The sequence below is a fragment of the Oncorhynchus kisutch genome, linkage group LG24, assembly GCF_002021735.2.
Source record: "Oncorhynchus kisutch isolate 150728-3 linkage group LG24, Okis_V2, whole genome shotgun sequence".
Classification (NCBI taxonomy): domain Eukaryota; kingdom Metazoa; phylum Chordata; class Actinopteri; order Salmoniformes; family Salmonidae; genus Oncorhynchus; species Oncorhynchus kisutch.
This window is the reverse complement of record NC_034197.2, coordinates 9,600,623-9,614,550: the sequence shown is the minus strand read 5'-3', so window position 1 is coordinate 9,614,550 and position 13,928 is coordinate 9,600,623. Positions and strand designations below refer to the sequence as shown.

The window sequence follows — 13,928 nt, the reverse complement described above, 5'->3', positions numbered from 1 at the left end:
CTGAAATCCAAATATCAATGGATCAGGGGACAACAACAAAAAAAAAGAATGGGATCTTAAAGATATGCTGTGACGATGACTGCTGTCACACAGAGACCAGGGTGGTGGCAGGAGATCTTTCTGGAAAACCCATCACTAATGTGTCGGAAGGTCTGCTTGGTCTTGCGTCAGCCAACATAGAAATGGCTTCGAATTAGAAAGCGTCTGGAAATTGAGTAGAAAGGACTGTGTTTTTGTCCTCTTTAGTCTGAGGACAAACAGAAATGAGTTACAAAGTTTGCACTTTCTCTGAATGTACTTCCCTCGTACAACAGTGCTGTCTCAGGGTAGCCTCGCCTGTCAAATCTAGTCTAGATGTATATTAATGTCCCCAGCATAAATCCCCCAGACAGGTCACAGCTGGCCCGTGTTCTCCCCCCAATGTCCCAAACTCAGACCCCTACCACCCCACCCCCCAACCCCAGGTCTGTTGGCCAATCAAGGGTGTGTTCCCAGAATCCCACAGAAGAAATCCAGACACACACACACACACACACAGAGAGAACGACGGAAGGCTTTGTCTCTTCAAATTTGTCTCACCACTCCTTTGCGTGACTGCAGCCACCCTGGGGCAGAGCAACAGACACACATACTGTGGTGTAGCGTAGGAACCAGCGTATTCCATTAGTCCCTGTTCCCAGGCCCCCTCCCACGCCTCTAACCCTCTTAAAAACAACCCTCCCTCCACCATAAATCAGCTTCTGCTGATTTCAGATCTTTCCGTGTTTAGTTGTAGGGCCAGGACAAAAGCAGGATCGCCATAGTATCGTGGTAAAGGGAACAAATGAAAGGATTTAACTTCTTTAGGAAAACGGCCCTAATGTTGGAAACAAACATCATGTTGTCATCTGGAGTCACGTTTGTTTTCCAAGCCATAGAGCACAATATTTTCCCAAACAGCAGTTTTTTTTTTTTAAAGGACCATAGAGTTTGCGATGCTTCGTGTTTTCATTTTTGCCATGGAAAAAAAACATTGCGACGCTGGTTTCGCCACAGGGTCAAACATGGCAACAACAACAACAACAAGTTTCCTCCCTACAGACACACACATACACAGCCTCCCCACCCTCCCCAGGCAAAGCCAACTGTGGTTCCAGCAGTATAATAACAACCAAACTGTGAAGAGGCCCTCTCCCTCTCATGCTGTAATCTAATGACTGTTGGAAGGCCATGTGAAGGACTCCACAGAATCATCAGCTGTCCACCATTACTGCGTTGCTTTCATTGGGGTGCCAGGTTTTTCCGGGAACTGTGTGTCTGTGCGCATGCAAGTTTCCCAGAAGTCACCACCTTCGTTCTGCCATTGTTAGCAAATTGTTGCTCGAAATCCCACAGTGGTAAGCAGTGCGTGCCATGCCACTGACCTGATTCAGGTTCCACAGAGAAGGAATTCCAAACAGTCCGCTCAGTTTGTCAGCGGTTTGTTACAGCGAAGCAGGTGCGCTGCTGGATAGAGTTAGTCTGTAGCTGCTGTCCTTTGCCATGAGCTAGACAGACATGTTGTATTACGCCAGCAAATATTACCCCGTTTTGCAAAAAAATTACATTTGAATACGGCCTGGTCCACTGTGTCCCATTTCTGTCACGTCCATTATAAGAGAGGAGTTTGACCTATCGGATCAGGTTATTTCCTTCCATTTCCGTCTTACAATTTTTTTTGTCTGTGTGTTGAGGTCAGTGATGGTGTGTGTCAAACAAATCTAGAGTTTCCCAAATGCAAGGCCTTAACCCTGCCATCTCCCATCCCGCTCCCTCCGACCCCTGTCCTCCTCCCAGCTCTGACCACCTTCGAGGTGGTGATCCAGTATGGCCTGGCCACTCCAGAGGGTCTGGCTGTGGACTGGATAGCAGGGAACATCTACTGGGTGGAGAGCAACCTGGACCAGATCGAGGTGGCCAAGCTGGACGGAACCATGAGGACCACTCTGCTGGCTGGAGAGGTGGAGCACCCCCGGGCCATCGCCCTGGACCCCCGAGACGGGTGAGAATGAAACCATTGAACCACCACGGTGACCGATACCATACCACAGATACTATAGAACTGGAAATAGTAGATCATATACAAGCAATCTCTGACTTCTGTATAGAACTGTAAAAAAAAAAATATATATATATATAGATATATATATAGATAGATAGATAGATAGTCCCCCTTCACATATTCAGACAGTGTGAATGACTACTGCTGAATATTCATGAATTTGTCTCTCTCTCCCTTTTTTGTTCTCGTTGTCTTCCTCTGTTGTCAGTATTCTGTTCTGGACGGACTGGGATGCCAGTCTGCCCAGGATCGAGGCAGCATCTATGAGCGGTGAGGCCAGGAGGACCATCCACAGAGAGACTGGCAGCGGTGGCTGGCCCAACGGACTGACTGTGGACTACATGGAGAGACGCATTGTATGGATCGACGCCAGGTACTGTTGCTCTCCTTACCGCGCGCACCCACACACACACACACACGCGTGCACCCACACACACACGCGTGCACACACACACACTCACCCAGACGCACTCTCCCCAGGTCTGATGCCATCTACTCTGCTCTGTATGACGGCTCTGGTCTGATCGAGGTGCTGAGGGGTCATGAATACCTGTCCCACCCCTTTGCGGTCACCATGTACGGAGGAGAGGTGTACTGGACAGACTGGAGGACCAACACCCTGGCCAAGGCCAACAAGTGGACCGGCAACAACGTAACCGTGGTCCAACGCACCAACACACAACCCTTCGACCTGCAGGTGTACCATCCCTCCAGACAGCCCCAAGGTAGGTGGCACGCACACAAATCATCAACGCGGACACAAACAAGCCACCCCACACTTCCCAGCTGTCTGTCACTGCTAACTGGACAGTGACACACCAAAGGGCAGGACTGCAGAGAGGTTACACTCCAGACCTCCTGAACCCAAACACACCAATCCTCTGGGACGCCTAACCGTCACCTCTGTGTGATGCGTTGCCTCCATGTTCTACGAGACGTAGCGTAGTTTCTAACACCTTGTAGACACACACACACACACACACTGTGGATCATAAAGGCCCCCCCCCACTGCAGTATTTGGCCTTTCAGACTGGACTTACAGGCTCTTACTCTGAGATGCTTTCTGAATACGGGCCCTGATCTGAGGCTAAGGAAAACAGAGCTGAGGTCTCACTGGCCAGTTGATTGACAGCTTCCCCCAGTCCCTCTGACACCGATGGGGAAACAAACCATGCCTGACGATGTCTGACTCGATCCCTATCCATGTCTCGCTCTGTCCTCTGCTCCCTCTAATACTCGATCCCTATCTGCCGACCGCTCCCTTCACTCAGTCTCCAGCGCGATGCTCTGTGATGGAAGTGTTTTAGTAATTGAATCAAATAATAGCTTTATTTTTACATTTTATATTTCTTTCTCGTTACATTTGCCTTAGTCGAAATTGAATAAGAATTGAGTCGATGGAGTCGATTTTAAACATTTCTTGGTCCTCTCTCTCCCTCAGCTCCTAACCCTTGTGCCACCTCTGATGAGCAGAGCCCCTGTTCTCACCTGTGTTTGATCAACTTCAACCAGACGTTCTCCTGTGCCTGTCCTCACCTCATGAAGCTGCAGGCTGACAAACGCACCTGCAAAGGTAGGAACACACACACACACACATACACACACACACACACACACACACACTCTCAGAGGGCTGAATGGTGACCAATGGGTCGACATTTGCTGTAATTTAGAAAAACCCAATCGGACGACTGTCTTACTAATGGATTTTAGTTCAGCCGCTCTTGGATATGCTCAAATACTGCCCTTTTGTGGTTTCTGGATCGTAACCCTTCCCCTGTACCCCCCCCCCCCCCTTGTCTCTTCCATTCTCTCTCCAGAGTCTCGCCAGTTCCTGCTGTATGCCCGTCAGATAGAGATCAGGGGAGTGGACATAGACAACCCCTACTATAACTACATCATCTCCTTCACCGTGCCAGACATAGACAACGTGACCGTGGTGGACTATGATGCCGTGGAGCACCGGATCTACTGGTCAGACGTGCGAACCCAGACCATCAAGAGAGCCTTCATCAACGGCACCGGAGTGGAGACCGTGGTGTCTGCTGGTAGGATGACCGCTCTTTCAAATACTCTAATGCTAATTTGTTTATTGAATCTATAGGTAACTGCCAAAATAAAGGAAACACCAACAGTGTCTTAATAGGGCGTTGGGGCACCACGAGCCAGAACAGCTTCGATGCGCTTTGGCATTGATTCTACAAGTGTCTGGAACTCTATTGGAGGGATGCGACACCATTCTTACACAATAAATTCCATCACTTGGTGTTTTGTTGATGGGGGTGGAAAACGCTGTCTCAGGCACCGCTCCAGAATCTCACATAAGTGTTCAATTGGGTTGAGATCTGGTTGACTGAGACCACACACACACACTGAGATCTCTTCTTCTAGCCATGGTAGCCAAAATAATGGCCGGCTGGGCATTTTTATCCACGACCCTAAGCATGATGGGATGTTAACTGCTTAATTAATTGAGGAACCAGCACCTGCTTTCAATATACTTTGTATCCATCGTTTACTCAAGTGTTGGCAGTTAGTTACCTGTCGTTAGTGGTTTAGTTCAATTTGCCTGTATGTGTGCTTGTTTTTCAGACCTGCCCAACGCCCATGGTCTGGCAGTAGACTGGGTGTCTAGGAACCTGTTCTGGACCAGCTATGATGCCAATAAGAAGCAGATCAACGTGGCCAGACTGGACGGATCCTTTAAGAACGCTATTATCCAGGGCCTTGACAAACCCCACTGTCTGGTCCTGCACCCTATACTGGGGTGAGTACACACACACACACACTGGAGTAGGAATGGAGTTTTCGAATAACACGACGACAGCAACAGAACGTTGACGTTGTCACGGTGATTTCAGTGACCGTCAAAGCAAGCTTAACGTGTAACAACGGGTCATGTGTTTGTCCTTCTGCAGAAAGATGTACTGGACTGATGGGGACAACATCAGTATGGCCAACATGGATGGCAGTAACCGTACCATGCTCTTCACCAATCAAAAGGGCCCTGTGGGTGAGTGGGTGAACACCAACACTCTAGTGTACAACAATGCTGAGCAAGTAGGAAAAAGTGAGAGTCAGTGTGAGTGCGTGCTTGAGTGTGTGAGTATTGTTTCTCCGTACCATGTACTGTTTTTCCCCCGCCCTGTTCAGAGAAATGAGTCATTGAAGTCGCTTGCATTGTTTACCGTAAGTTAATGTGACAGTACCGTGTTTGACCACTAGATGCCGCTGTTCCTGCTATACCACCTCACTACTTTATCCATTTTGCTGGTCTCCTGTGCTTATTAAATAGATCACCACATTTCCTTCACAATTTTGTGTCGACAACCAATAGATTTAGCTCACCATGAAAATTAATTTGGGGGTCACCCTCACAATTCAAGTCCTCCGTGAAAACAATTCAGTTTGTCAGTTTCTCTTGCGCTTAATCTGTGTCCCGAGAAACGACCCCGGTGTGTACGGTTTGTTCCCTTCAGGAAAGGTCTGGATTAGTTACTGTTAGGCCTTTCCTGATGAACAAGCAAACCATTAGGCTGCATCCGTTTGAATGGTTTCAGTGTTATGTTCTTCAATGGTAAAAGCAGTCAGAGAATGTGGGTGTAGTTATATGTCCCCTTTCTGTCCCTGCCGGGCTTTTCTATAGACTCTGGCACAGAGGGAGTGTTATCTGTCCTGTTTGACCCCTTCAGACCTGTCTGAAGACTATGACGTATGCTGTGTGAGTGAACGAGAGAGGTCTGACTGGGATCGTGTTGTGCTAACTATATCCTATAGGCCTGTCTATAGACTACGACCGTGAGCAGCTGTACTGGGTCAGCTCAGGGAACGGCACCATCAGCCGCTGTCAGATGGACGGCTCAGGCCTGGAGGTCCTGGACGGGGTCAAACCAGGCAGGCTGACCAAGGCGTCCGCTCTGGCCATCATGGGTAAGGCGGAAACGAAGCTACGCTTGGCTGAAATGAGGTCTTTATAATCCGCGTTGCCCTGTGGGTTAGCTACTGTGTTAGTGTTATCTGTGAAACCGTTTGTCTATTGTGTCTGTCGAGTCTGGAATTAAAATTTGAATCCGAAAAAGCTTTATTGTCCATTAACATTATTTGCCTAACTTTAAGCAATCACCTTTCTAGTCTCAACTTAACCAATCGCATTTGTTTCTGCCCTCAGGGGGAAAAATATGGAATCAGGGAAAACTCTGCAACGTCGTGTGAAACACCCATTTTAAACCATTGTGTTGCTTACTGAATGTCTATGCTGTGTGTGTAGGTGACAAGCTGTGGTGGGCCGACCAGGGGACAGACCAGATGGGGACGTGTGATAAGAGTGACGGCGGGAACTGGAAGGTGCTGCGTAACAACACCTCTCCTATGATGCACATGAGAATATACAACGAGAGCCTGCAGACAGGTGCAGGTAGGACGCCGCACTAGTTGTCACACCTACCATGTCCCGCTTTCCGACTTACCCGGTCGAAGCTCCGACGAGTTAACGAACAAGGTGTTTTTGTTTTTAAAGTGAGTTTTCATTATTGTTTGGTTGTATTCCCCCCCCCCCCTCTGTTATCCCAGGCATCAACCTGTGCAGTAATAACAATGGAGACTGTTCCCAGCTGTGCCTGCCCACCTCCTCTAGCACCAGAGCCTGTATGTGTACTGCAGGCTACAGCCTTAAGAGTGGACAGCAGTCCTGCGAGGGTAAGAGACCGCACACACACACACACACATTTTGAAACACTTTATTCAAATCCACAAATCGCGGTACGTTGCAAAGGGTCACAGGCGCTTGGACAGTCGTTGGATATAGAAGCACCTCATCCTCTAATATGGCCTTGCCGTGTAGAATATACAGAGAAATCCTACTGTAACAGCAGCGTTGAACTTTCTGTCCTCCCTCTCCAGGTATGGGTTCCTTCCTGCTCTACTCGGTACATGAGGGAATTCGAGGAATCCCCCTGGACCCGTCTGACAAATCTGATGCCCTGGTGCCCGTGTCTGGCACCTCGCTGGCTGTGGGCATCGACTTCCACGCCGGTGAGTGTACTGCTTGTGGGCCTACCAAAACCTTGAAACAGGAGTTTTGGTTTGAGGATCAAGTCACCTGAGTGTTAATGTGTTGTCATGCCAACCGTACTGCAAAGATGTTCCCCCAAACGGTTTCTACACTGTACCTGCCTACGGTCTTCCAAGTAACAAATATTATCCAGAGCAATTAGGGTTGCGGCAGATTTCCCCCCCCCCCACCACCTAGTCGCTCCGGGATTCGAACCGGCGACCTTTTGGTTTACGGTCTCAATGCTCTTAACTGCTAGGCTATCTATTTTAGTAGGACTTTATTTTGCTAACGGTAATGATTATTGTATCCGGTTACGAACGGTCATCACGTCTGTCTCGTAGAAAATGACACGATCTACTGGGTGGACATGGGACTGAGCACCATCAGCCGAGCTAAGAGAGACCAGACGTGGCGGGAAGACGTGGTGACCAACGGCATCGGCAGGGTGGAGGGCATCACTGTGGACTGGATCGCAGGTCAGAGAACAACCAGAACCGCAACCACATACACACGCAGGGACGCGCGCACACACACTGACTCCTCCCATCCGTCCCCTGTCAGGTAACATCTACTGGACAGATCAGGGCTTTGACGTCATCGAGGTGGCCAGACTCAATGGATCCTTCTGCTATGTGGTCATCTCCCAGGGCTTGGACAAGCCCCGCGCCATCACTGTGCACCCAGAGAAAGGGTATGTAGTTGGGGCTGGGACTAGGGATTGGGTGTCTGTGTGTACCGTAGTGCTCTGTGTGTCTTAACATGGTTACTTATAGGTTGTTATTAGTCCAGCAACCAGTTATGTTTGCATTTTGATTAATAATTACAGGCAGTAGCTTGTCATATGATGGGGAAACTGTACATTTTTGCCTTCAAACTCATATGAGTGTGTGTGTGTGTGTGTGTCTGCGTGTGTGTGTGTGTGTGTGTCTGCGTGTGTGTGTGTCTGCGTGTCCCTGCAGGTATCTGTTCTGGACAGAGTGGGGCCAGGTCCCCCGTATAGAGAGGGCCCGTCTGGATGGCTCTCAGAGATTAGTCCTGGTCAACTCCAGCATCATGTGGCCCAACGGAATCTCCATCGACTACAAGGTACAGTCCACACACACACACACACACACACACATACACGCGCGCGCATCCATCTTTCAGATTCACGCACACCCAGCGGTTTTTCCTTTTTTTAGAAACCGGTTTGAGTATTTGTCTGATTGTGTGTGTAGGAGGGGCTGCTGTACTGGTGTGACGCGCGGACCGACCGGATCGAGCGCATCAACCTGGAGACGGGAGAGAACCGAGAGGTGGTGCTGGTCAACAACAACATGGACATGTTCGCTGTGTCCGTCTTCGAGGGCTACATCTACTGGAGCGACAGGTGAGCTCCCTGCTGCCCTATCCCCGTCACCTCCTCGGTCTTGGTTTAACCCTTTAATATGCTACCCTGCTACAGTATGCCTGATTTACTCGACCAATGAGCATTGGCTCCTTTTTAAGGAGCGTAGGCCATAGACGAACAGTTTCCCCACATTCTTATGCCGTCCTGCCGTTTACCAGACTTAGATTCCCATGGCGTGAGTGTCGTTTAATAGAATTTGTGTTTGTTTTTACCTCCGAGCCTGTTTGAGCGTGACTGACTAGTGTTTTGTTTTTGCCTTGTCTGACCAGGACTCACGCCAACGGTTCCATCAAGAGAGGCAACAAAGACAACGCGACGGAATATGTGTATCTGAGGACCGGCATCGGTGTACAACTAAAGGACATCAAGGTCTTCAACAGGGACCGGCAACAAGGTAAGGACTTTTAAACCCCGAAGAGAAACCCACAGAGAACATGTGTGGCAGGGTTGGGATCCGTTTCATTTTAATTCGGTCAACGCGGGAGTTTAATTGACACTTCAAATGAAAAGTAAATAAAAAGGAGCAGATATTTTGAACAAGGATTTTTTTATTCACTTCCTGGATTGTCTGAAATGGAATTCCCTCTAACCCTGGTGTGCTTGTTTTAAGTTGTGTGAGACTGATGTGACTATGCGACTGACGTGCGTGTGCTCTCCCTCAGGCACCAACGTCTGTAAAGACAACAACGGCGGCTGCGAACAGCTCTGCCTGTACCGCGGCAACGGGGAGCGAACGTGCGCCTGCGCACACGGCATGCTGGCCGAGGACGGCCGCGGCTGCCGCGACTACGACAGCTACCTGCTCTACTCGGAGCGGACCATTCTGAAGAGCATCCACCTGTCAGACGAGACCAACCTGAACGCCCCCATCAAGCCCTTCGAGGACCCGGAGCACATGAAGAACGTCATCGCTCTGACCTTTGACTCCCGCGGGGGAGGGGGGAGGGGAGCCAATCGGATCTTCTTCAGTGACATCCACTTTGGAAACATCCAGCAGATCAACGATGACGGATCAGACCTCAAGACGGTGGTGGAGAGTGAGTATTAACGTTGACGCTGTTATGTTCCGCTGTCCGCAAGAGGCAAAACATTCTGGCGGATCCTCTCAACGGAGGATCGCGTGGAATTGGCCGTTTTTGCTGGGCGTTCACGCACTCGTACACGTGTGGGTTTTTTATCCGCTTGTGCTGTTAAAAAACATTAAAAAACAGGAAGAAGCAAATGGCCTCAGCTGAGGTAATTGTGTTTATTGAAATGAGGTTGTAAGACCGATCTTATTCTATAATCAAACATGTTGCCCCACTGTCCATAGAGGGGTCCATAGTGGTCCTTAAATGAACCAAAGAAAGTTCATAGTGTCCATAGAGGGTCATTAAAGCTCTACAGAATATCTGTTAAGTATCCACAGAATGTCCTTTCATAGTCACCCTTAGAATCCGGGTAAGGGTAGGGTTGGCGTATCCAGCTCCACAGGGTTGAAGGGCCGCACCATGTCCCTGCCCCTGAACACCCCCGGGCACCCTGCCGTACACCCCCTGCAACCCTCCCATCTCTCCCGGCCCAAGTCCATCAGATCCCTCCTGAATTTATTGGACATGAACACGTAGAGGACGGGGTTAACCACCGCGGCTGAAGACGCCAGTAGACGGATGAAGATTGCTATGGAGCGGTAGCTGGAGACACCAGAGATCTTGACCCCTGTGAGGGAGAGAGCGAGAGGGATAGAAGTTTAATCCAGTCTACAATATTACAACAATTGAAAAGACAATACAACAGATTATTGTGGTACCCAAGAGGGAGAACATGAGGCTGTAGGAGGGCAGCCAGCAGAGGGTGAAGACCAGCACCAGCAGCGCTGACGTGTGGGTCACCTGTGGGTCACAGAAGTCAACAGAACATTAGAATACATGGAGGTAAAACTGGAAACGACACTAGAATGGATCACGGATATCCCGGCAACATGACGACAGGACCCGGCGGCCACCTTTGTCAGGTTACCTGGCTTTGGTAGCGCTCCAGCTGGGGGGCACGTCCCGACACTCTCATCTGGCGCAGGAAGCAGTAGATCTTGGCGTACATCATTACAATAACCCCCAATGGTATCGCGAAGGCAAACAGGAACAACGCCGTGCTGTACACCAGCTGACTGAGGCCGCCCAGGAAGGCGAAGCAGTGTAACGCGCTGGACACCGCCACCGTGCGGAAAGCAAACTGCGGAGCTGCCAGGGCTACGGCGGGAACCCAGAGGAGCGCCACGGTCAGTTTGAGGCGGCTGTGCATGCGGGAGCGGAAGGACCAGGCGGGGTGGACCACAGTCAGGTAGCGGGTCACGGCGAGCGCAGCCAACGTGAAGACTGAGGCGGAAGAACAGGCCACGCCCAGGAAGCTGACGACCTAATAATCAGCATAACACAATTGTAGAGCGCATTTCTCATACCCAAGGCACTATACAACATGATCCTAAAAATACTGTTGAAGCTCTAAGTAAAGGAAGTACATAAAAATACTGTTGAAGCTCTAAGGAAGTACATAAAAATACTGTTGAAGCTCTAAGGAAGTACATACAATTACTGTTGAAGCTCTAAGTAAGGAAGTACATAAAAATACTGTTGAAGCTCTAAGTAAGGAAGTACATAAAAATACTGTTGAAGCTCTAAGTAAGGAAGTACATAAAAATACTGTTGAAGCTCTAAGTAAGGAAGTACATAAAAATACTGTTGAAGCTCTAAGGAAGTACATAAAAATACTGTTGAAGCTCTAAGTAAGGAAGTACATAAAAATCCTGTTGAAGCTCTAAGTAAGGATGTACATAAAAATACTGTTGAAGCTCTAAGTAAGGAAGTACATAAAAATACTGTTGAAGCTCTATGTAAGGAAGTACATAAAAAAAACTGTTGAAGCTCTAAGTAAGGAAGTACATAAAAATACTGTTGAAGCTCTAAGTAAGGAAGTACATAAAAATACTGTTGAAGCTCTAAGTAAGGATGTACATAAAAATACTGTTGAAGCTCTAAGTAAGGAAGTACATAAAAATACTGTTGAAGCTCTAAGGAAGTACATAAAAATACTGTTGAAGCTCTAAGGAAGTACATAAAAATACTGTTGAAGCTCTAAGTAAGGAAGTACATAAAAATACTGTTGAAGCTCTAAGTAAGGAAGTACATAAAAATACTGTTGAAGCTCTAAGTAAGGAAGTACATAAAAAAACTGTTGAAGCTCTAAGTAAGGAAGTACATAAAAATACTGTTGAAGCTCTAAGTAAGGAAGTACATAAAAATACTGTTGAAGCTCTAAGTAAGGAAGTACATAAAAATACTGTTGAAGCTCTAAGTAAGGAAGTACATAAAAAACTGTTGAAGCTCTAAGTAAGGAAGTACATAAAAATACTGTTGAAGCTCTAAGTAAGGAAGTACATCAAAATACTGTTGAAGCTCTAAGTAAGGAAGTACATAAAAATACTGTTGAAGCTCTAAGTAAGGAAGTACATAAAAATACTGTTGAAGCTCTAAGTAAGGAAGTACATCAAAATAAATAAAGTGTTTCCCTAGTCAAAGAATTAAAAGATGGAGGGATGAAGGACCTTGCAGAGGAAGCTGCCGAAGGGCCAGGAGCCCAGGGCGATGGCCGCGGTGTGGAAGGGTAGGCAGAGCAACAGCAGCAGGTCAGCAGCACTCAGAGCCAGCAGCAGGGTGTCTGTCCCATGAGGAGGCTTTCCACCTACACACACGACCACGGTGGAACAAATTATTCTTATTTTTTTTCACGCTTTCAATGTGTCGTCCTCTGGGGCAGTTTTTATTTTTTTAAGACTGTCTAACTGTACAAAATTTGTACCCCAAAAATCTATCAATCACCTCGCCTCCTGCGGCCGGCCAGGATGGAGATGACCAGGCAGTGGCCCGCCAGGCCTGTCACCAGGATGAGGCCGTCCAGCATGGGCACCAACAACTTCGTCATCTCGGTCCCGTCTGTCCCATTGCCCTGGCCCCCACCACTACTACTGTTACACAAAGCTCCCACTTCACTATTGTTCATCAGCAGCATTTCACCAGAGCTCTTTGTTGCCAAGCAAATCTGAATTCTATTCTAATTCTGTCCTCCATAGACACACACACACACGGCGGCGCTGATATAACAGACTACTAATTATCACTAATCTTGATAGTCCTTATAACTACTGTCTGATAATAGGTGACATAACAGTAACACTGTCTCTGACACTCGTCCCCAACGCCCCTCCTCCCAACGTACCCTCTCCTACTGTAAAACCTTATCACTCGGAACCACATTGGCACTTCCAACACAACGACTGACAGGTTCACTGACACGTTTCCGTTGACAGGCAGCAGCTAACTGAGCAGTTAAGGTCTTTCATGCCTAGGAGCATGTGAACAATGCATCGGTGTCTGGGCGGTTCTTCCTTGTCTCGAATGCAGTTGAGATTCCTTTGTGTTTCCACAGCTTAGACGATGTGACAATCTTTGTCCGGGCTCTTTCTATTTGAAGAATGCCGCATCGATTTCTGTTGTTTAGTTTCTACGGTCTCTGGCCAGAACACCCAACAAGACTATAATCTCGTAGAATCAGGGGCGTAGTAGTGCACTCCAGACTTCCAAAACAAGTTTTAATGATCCAAGTTTGCACACAAATACTTCTTCATAGAGACTATGACATTGAGAGGAGGGGTCCATTCCTGACACTGGCTACAACTGGCTGTGTTCCATATCAGCACCCCCCCCCTCCCCCTCCCCCAAAGAAGTTGGTGATTTAAAAAAAAAAATGTCTATCCAGTCTCTTCCTTTAATGTTGCATTGATTTGTTGAAACCAAGCAACACTATAATTACAAAGGAGTGGCCGTCTCAGGTGCCATTTAAAAGCAGTCAATTCTACTTGAAGCTAAGTGCCTCGCTGCGGTGCCTGTGGTGTTGTCGTCCGTTATGAGGTTCATTCAGCTCTCCTGCCTACCTGGCCACAGATTCAGATTCCTCGGGTAGCTAGAGGAGAGGCGGAACAACCAGGAACGCGAGAGAAGGAACGAAGACACACAAAAAAAGAGGACACAATAAAGGCAAGGGGGAAAGAGAGGGCTTTGTTGTTCTTGAGAACGATACTCCCTGTTCGTCTGTCGGATAGGTAATGTTGTCAGTAACAGCTCGCTTCTCGTTTAACTACTGTTTGAACAGGGGCTGAGATAGGAGCGGGGAGGAGGAGGGGGAGTCACAGAGGTGTTTCTGATTATAAGTAACAGCCAAATGGTTCAGAACACACTAACCCTGGCAGGTACATCACATTTGTATAGCTTTACTGATTAACCAGTTGTTTGCTAGCGTCCTGGCCAACATCCTCCTTTTTGTCTGCCCTTGTCACTAGGAATTTCAAGGATGGAGAATATCGACTGTGGCTT

General features: G+C 48.1%; 2 protein-coding genes across 3 annotated transcripts in view; one reads left to right on the top strand and one right to left on the bottom strand.

Annotated features, from left to right (window-relative positions):
• Positions 1–13,928, top strand: part of LOC109869673 (low-density lipoprotein receptor-related protein 1) — a 148,701-nt gene that overhangs the window by 103,884 nt on the left and 30,889 nt on the right. For both annotated transcript variants that reach the window (XM_031803758.1, XM_031803759.1), the window contains exons 26-42: positions 1,816–2,020; positions 2,289–2,453; positions 2,561–2,805; positions 3,522–3,653; positions 3,901–4,128; positions 4,673–4,847; positions 4,999–5,093; positions 5,858–6,010; positions 6,348–6,494; positions 6,650–6,775; positions 6,980–7,111; positions 7,475–7,609; positions 7,695–7,824; positions 8,093–8,219; positions 8,351–8,502; positions 8,793–8,917; positions 9,186–9,560. In XM_031803758.1, coding sequence (XP_031659618.1) covers positions 1,816–2,020; positions 2,289–2,453; positions 2,561–2,805; positions 3,522–3,653; positions 3,901–4,128; positions 4,673–4,847; positions 4,999–5,093; positions 5,858–6,010; positions 6,348–6,494; positions 6,650–6,775; positions 6,980–7,111; positions 7,475–7,609; positions 7,695–7,824; positions 8,093–8,219; positions 8,351–8,502; positions 8,793–8,917; positions 9,186–9,560 — 2,847 coding nt within the window. The remainder of the gene's footprint in view (positions 1–1,815; positions 2,021–2,288; positions 2,454–2,560; positions 2,806–3,521; positions 3,654–3,900; positions 4,129–4,672; positions 4,848–4,998; positions 5,094–5,857; positions 6,011–6,347; positions 6,495–6,649; positions 6,776–6,979; positions 7,112–7,474; positions 7,610–7,694; positions 7,825–8,092; positions 8,220–8,350; positions 8,503–8,792; positions 8,918–9,185; positions 9,561–13,928) is intronic.
• On the bottom strand, positions 9,750–13,690 carry LOC109869450 (delta-type opioid receptor). Its single transcript, XM_020459623.2, has 5 exons — positions 12,378–13,690; positions 12,104–12,240; positions 10,522–10,917; positions 10,313–10,394; positions 9,750–10,221 (listed from the first exon to the last, which is right to left on the bottom strand). Exons 1-5 carry the CDS (start codon positions 12,565–12,567, stop codon positions 9,953–9,955), a joined length of 1,074 nt encoding a protein of 357 aa, XP_020315212.1. The 5' UTR covers positions 12,568–13,690; the 3' UTR covers positions 9,750–9,952.

Bases quoted from the DNA above. Each gene is read 5' to 3' on its own strand.
- LOC109869450 (XM_020459623.2), bottom strand. From the start codon at position 12,567: ATGCTGCTGATGAACAATAGTGAAGTGGGAGCTTTGTGTAACAGTAGT. The intron at 10,918-12,103 runs GTCCTTCATCCC...GCTGATTATTAG, and splicing joins TCGGCAGCTTCCTCTGCAAG to GTCGTCAGCTTCCTGGGCGT. The intron at 10,395-10,521 runs GTAACCTGACAA...TGTGACCCACAG, and splicing joins TGGAGCGCTACCAAAGCCAG to GTGACCCACACGTCAGCGCT.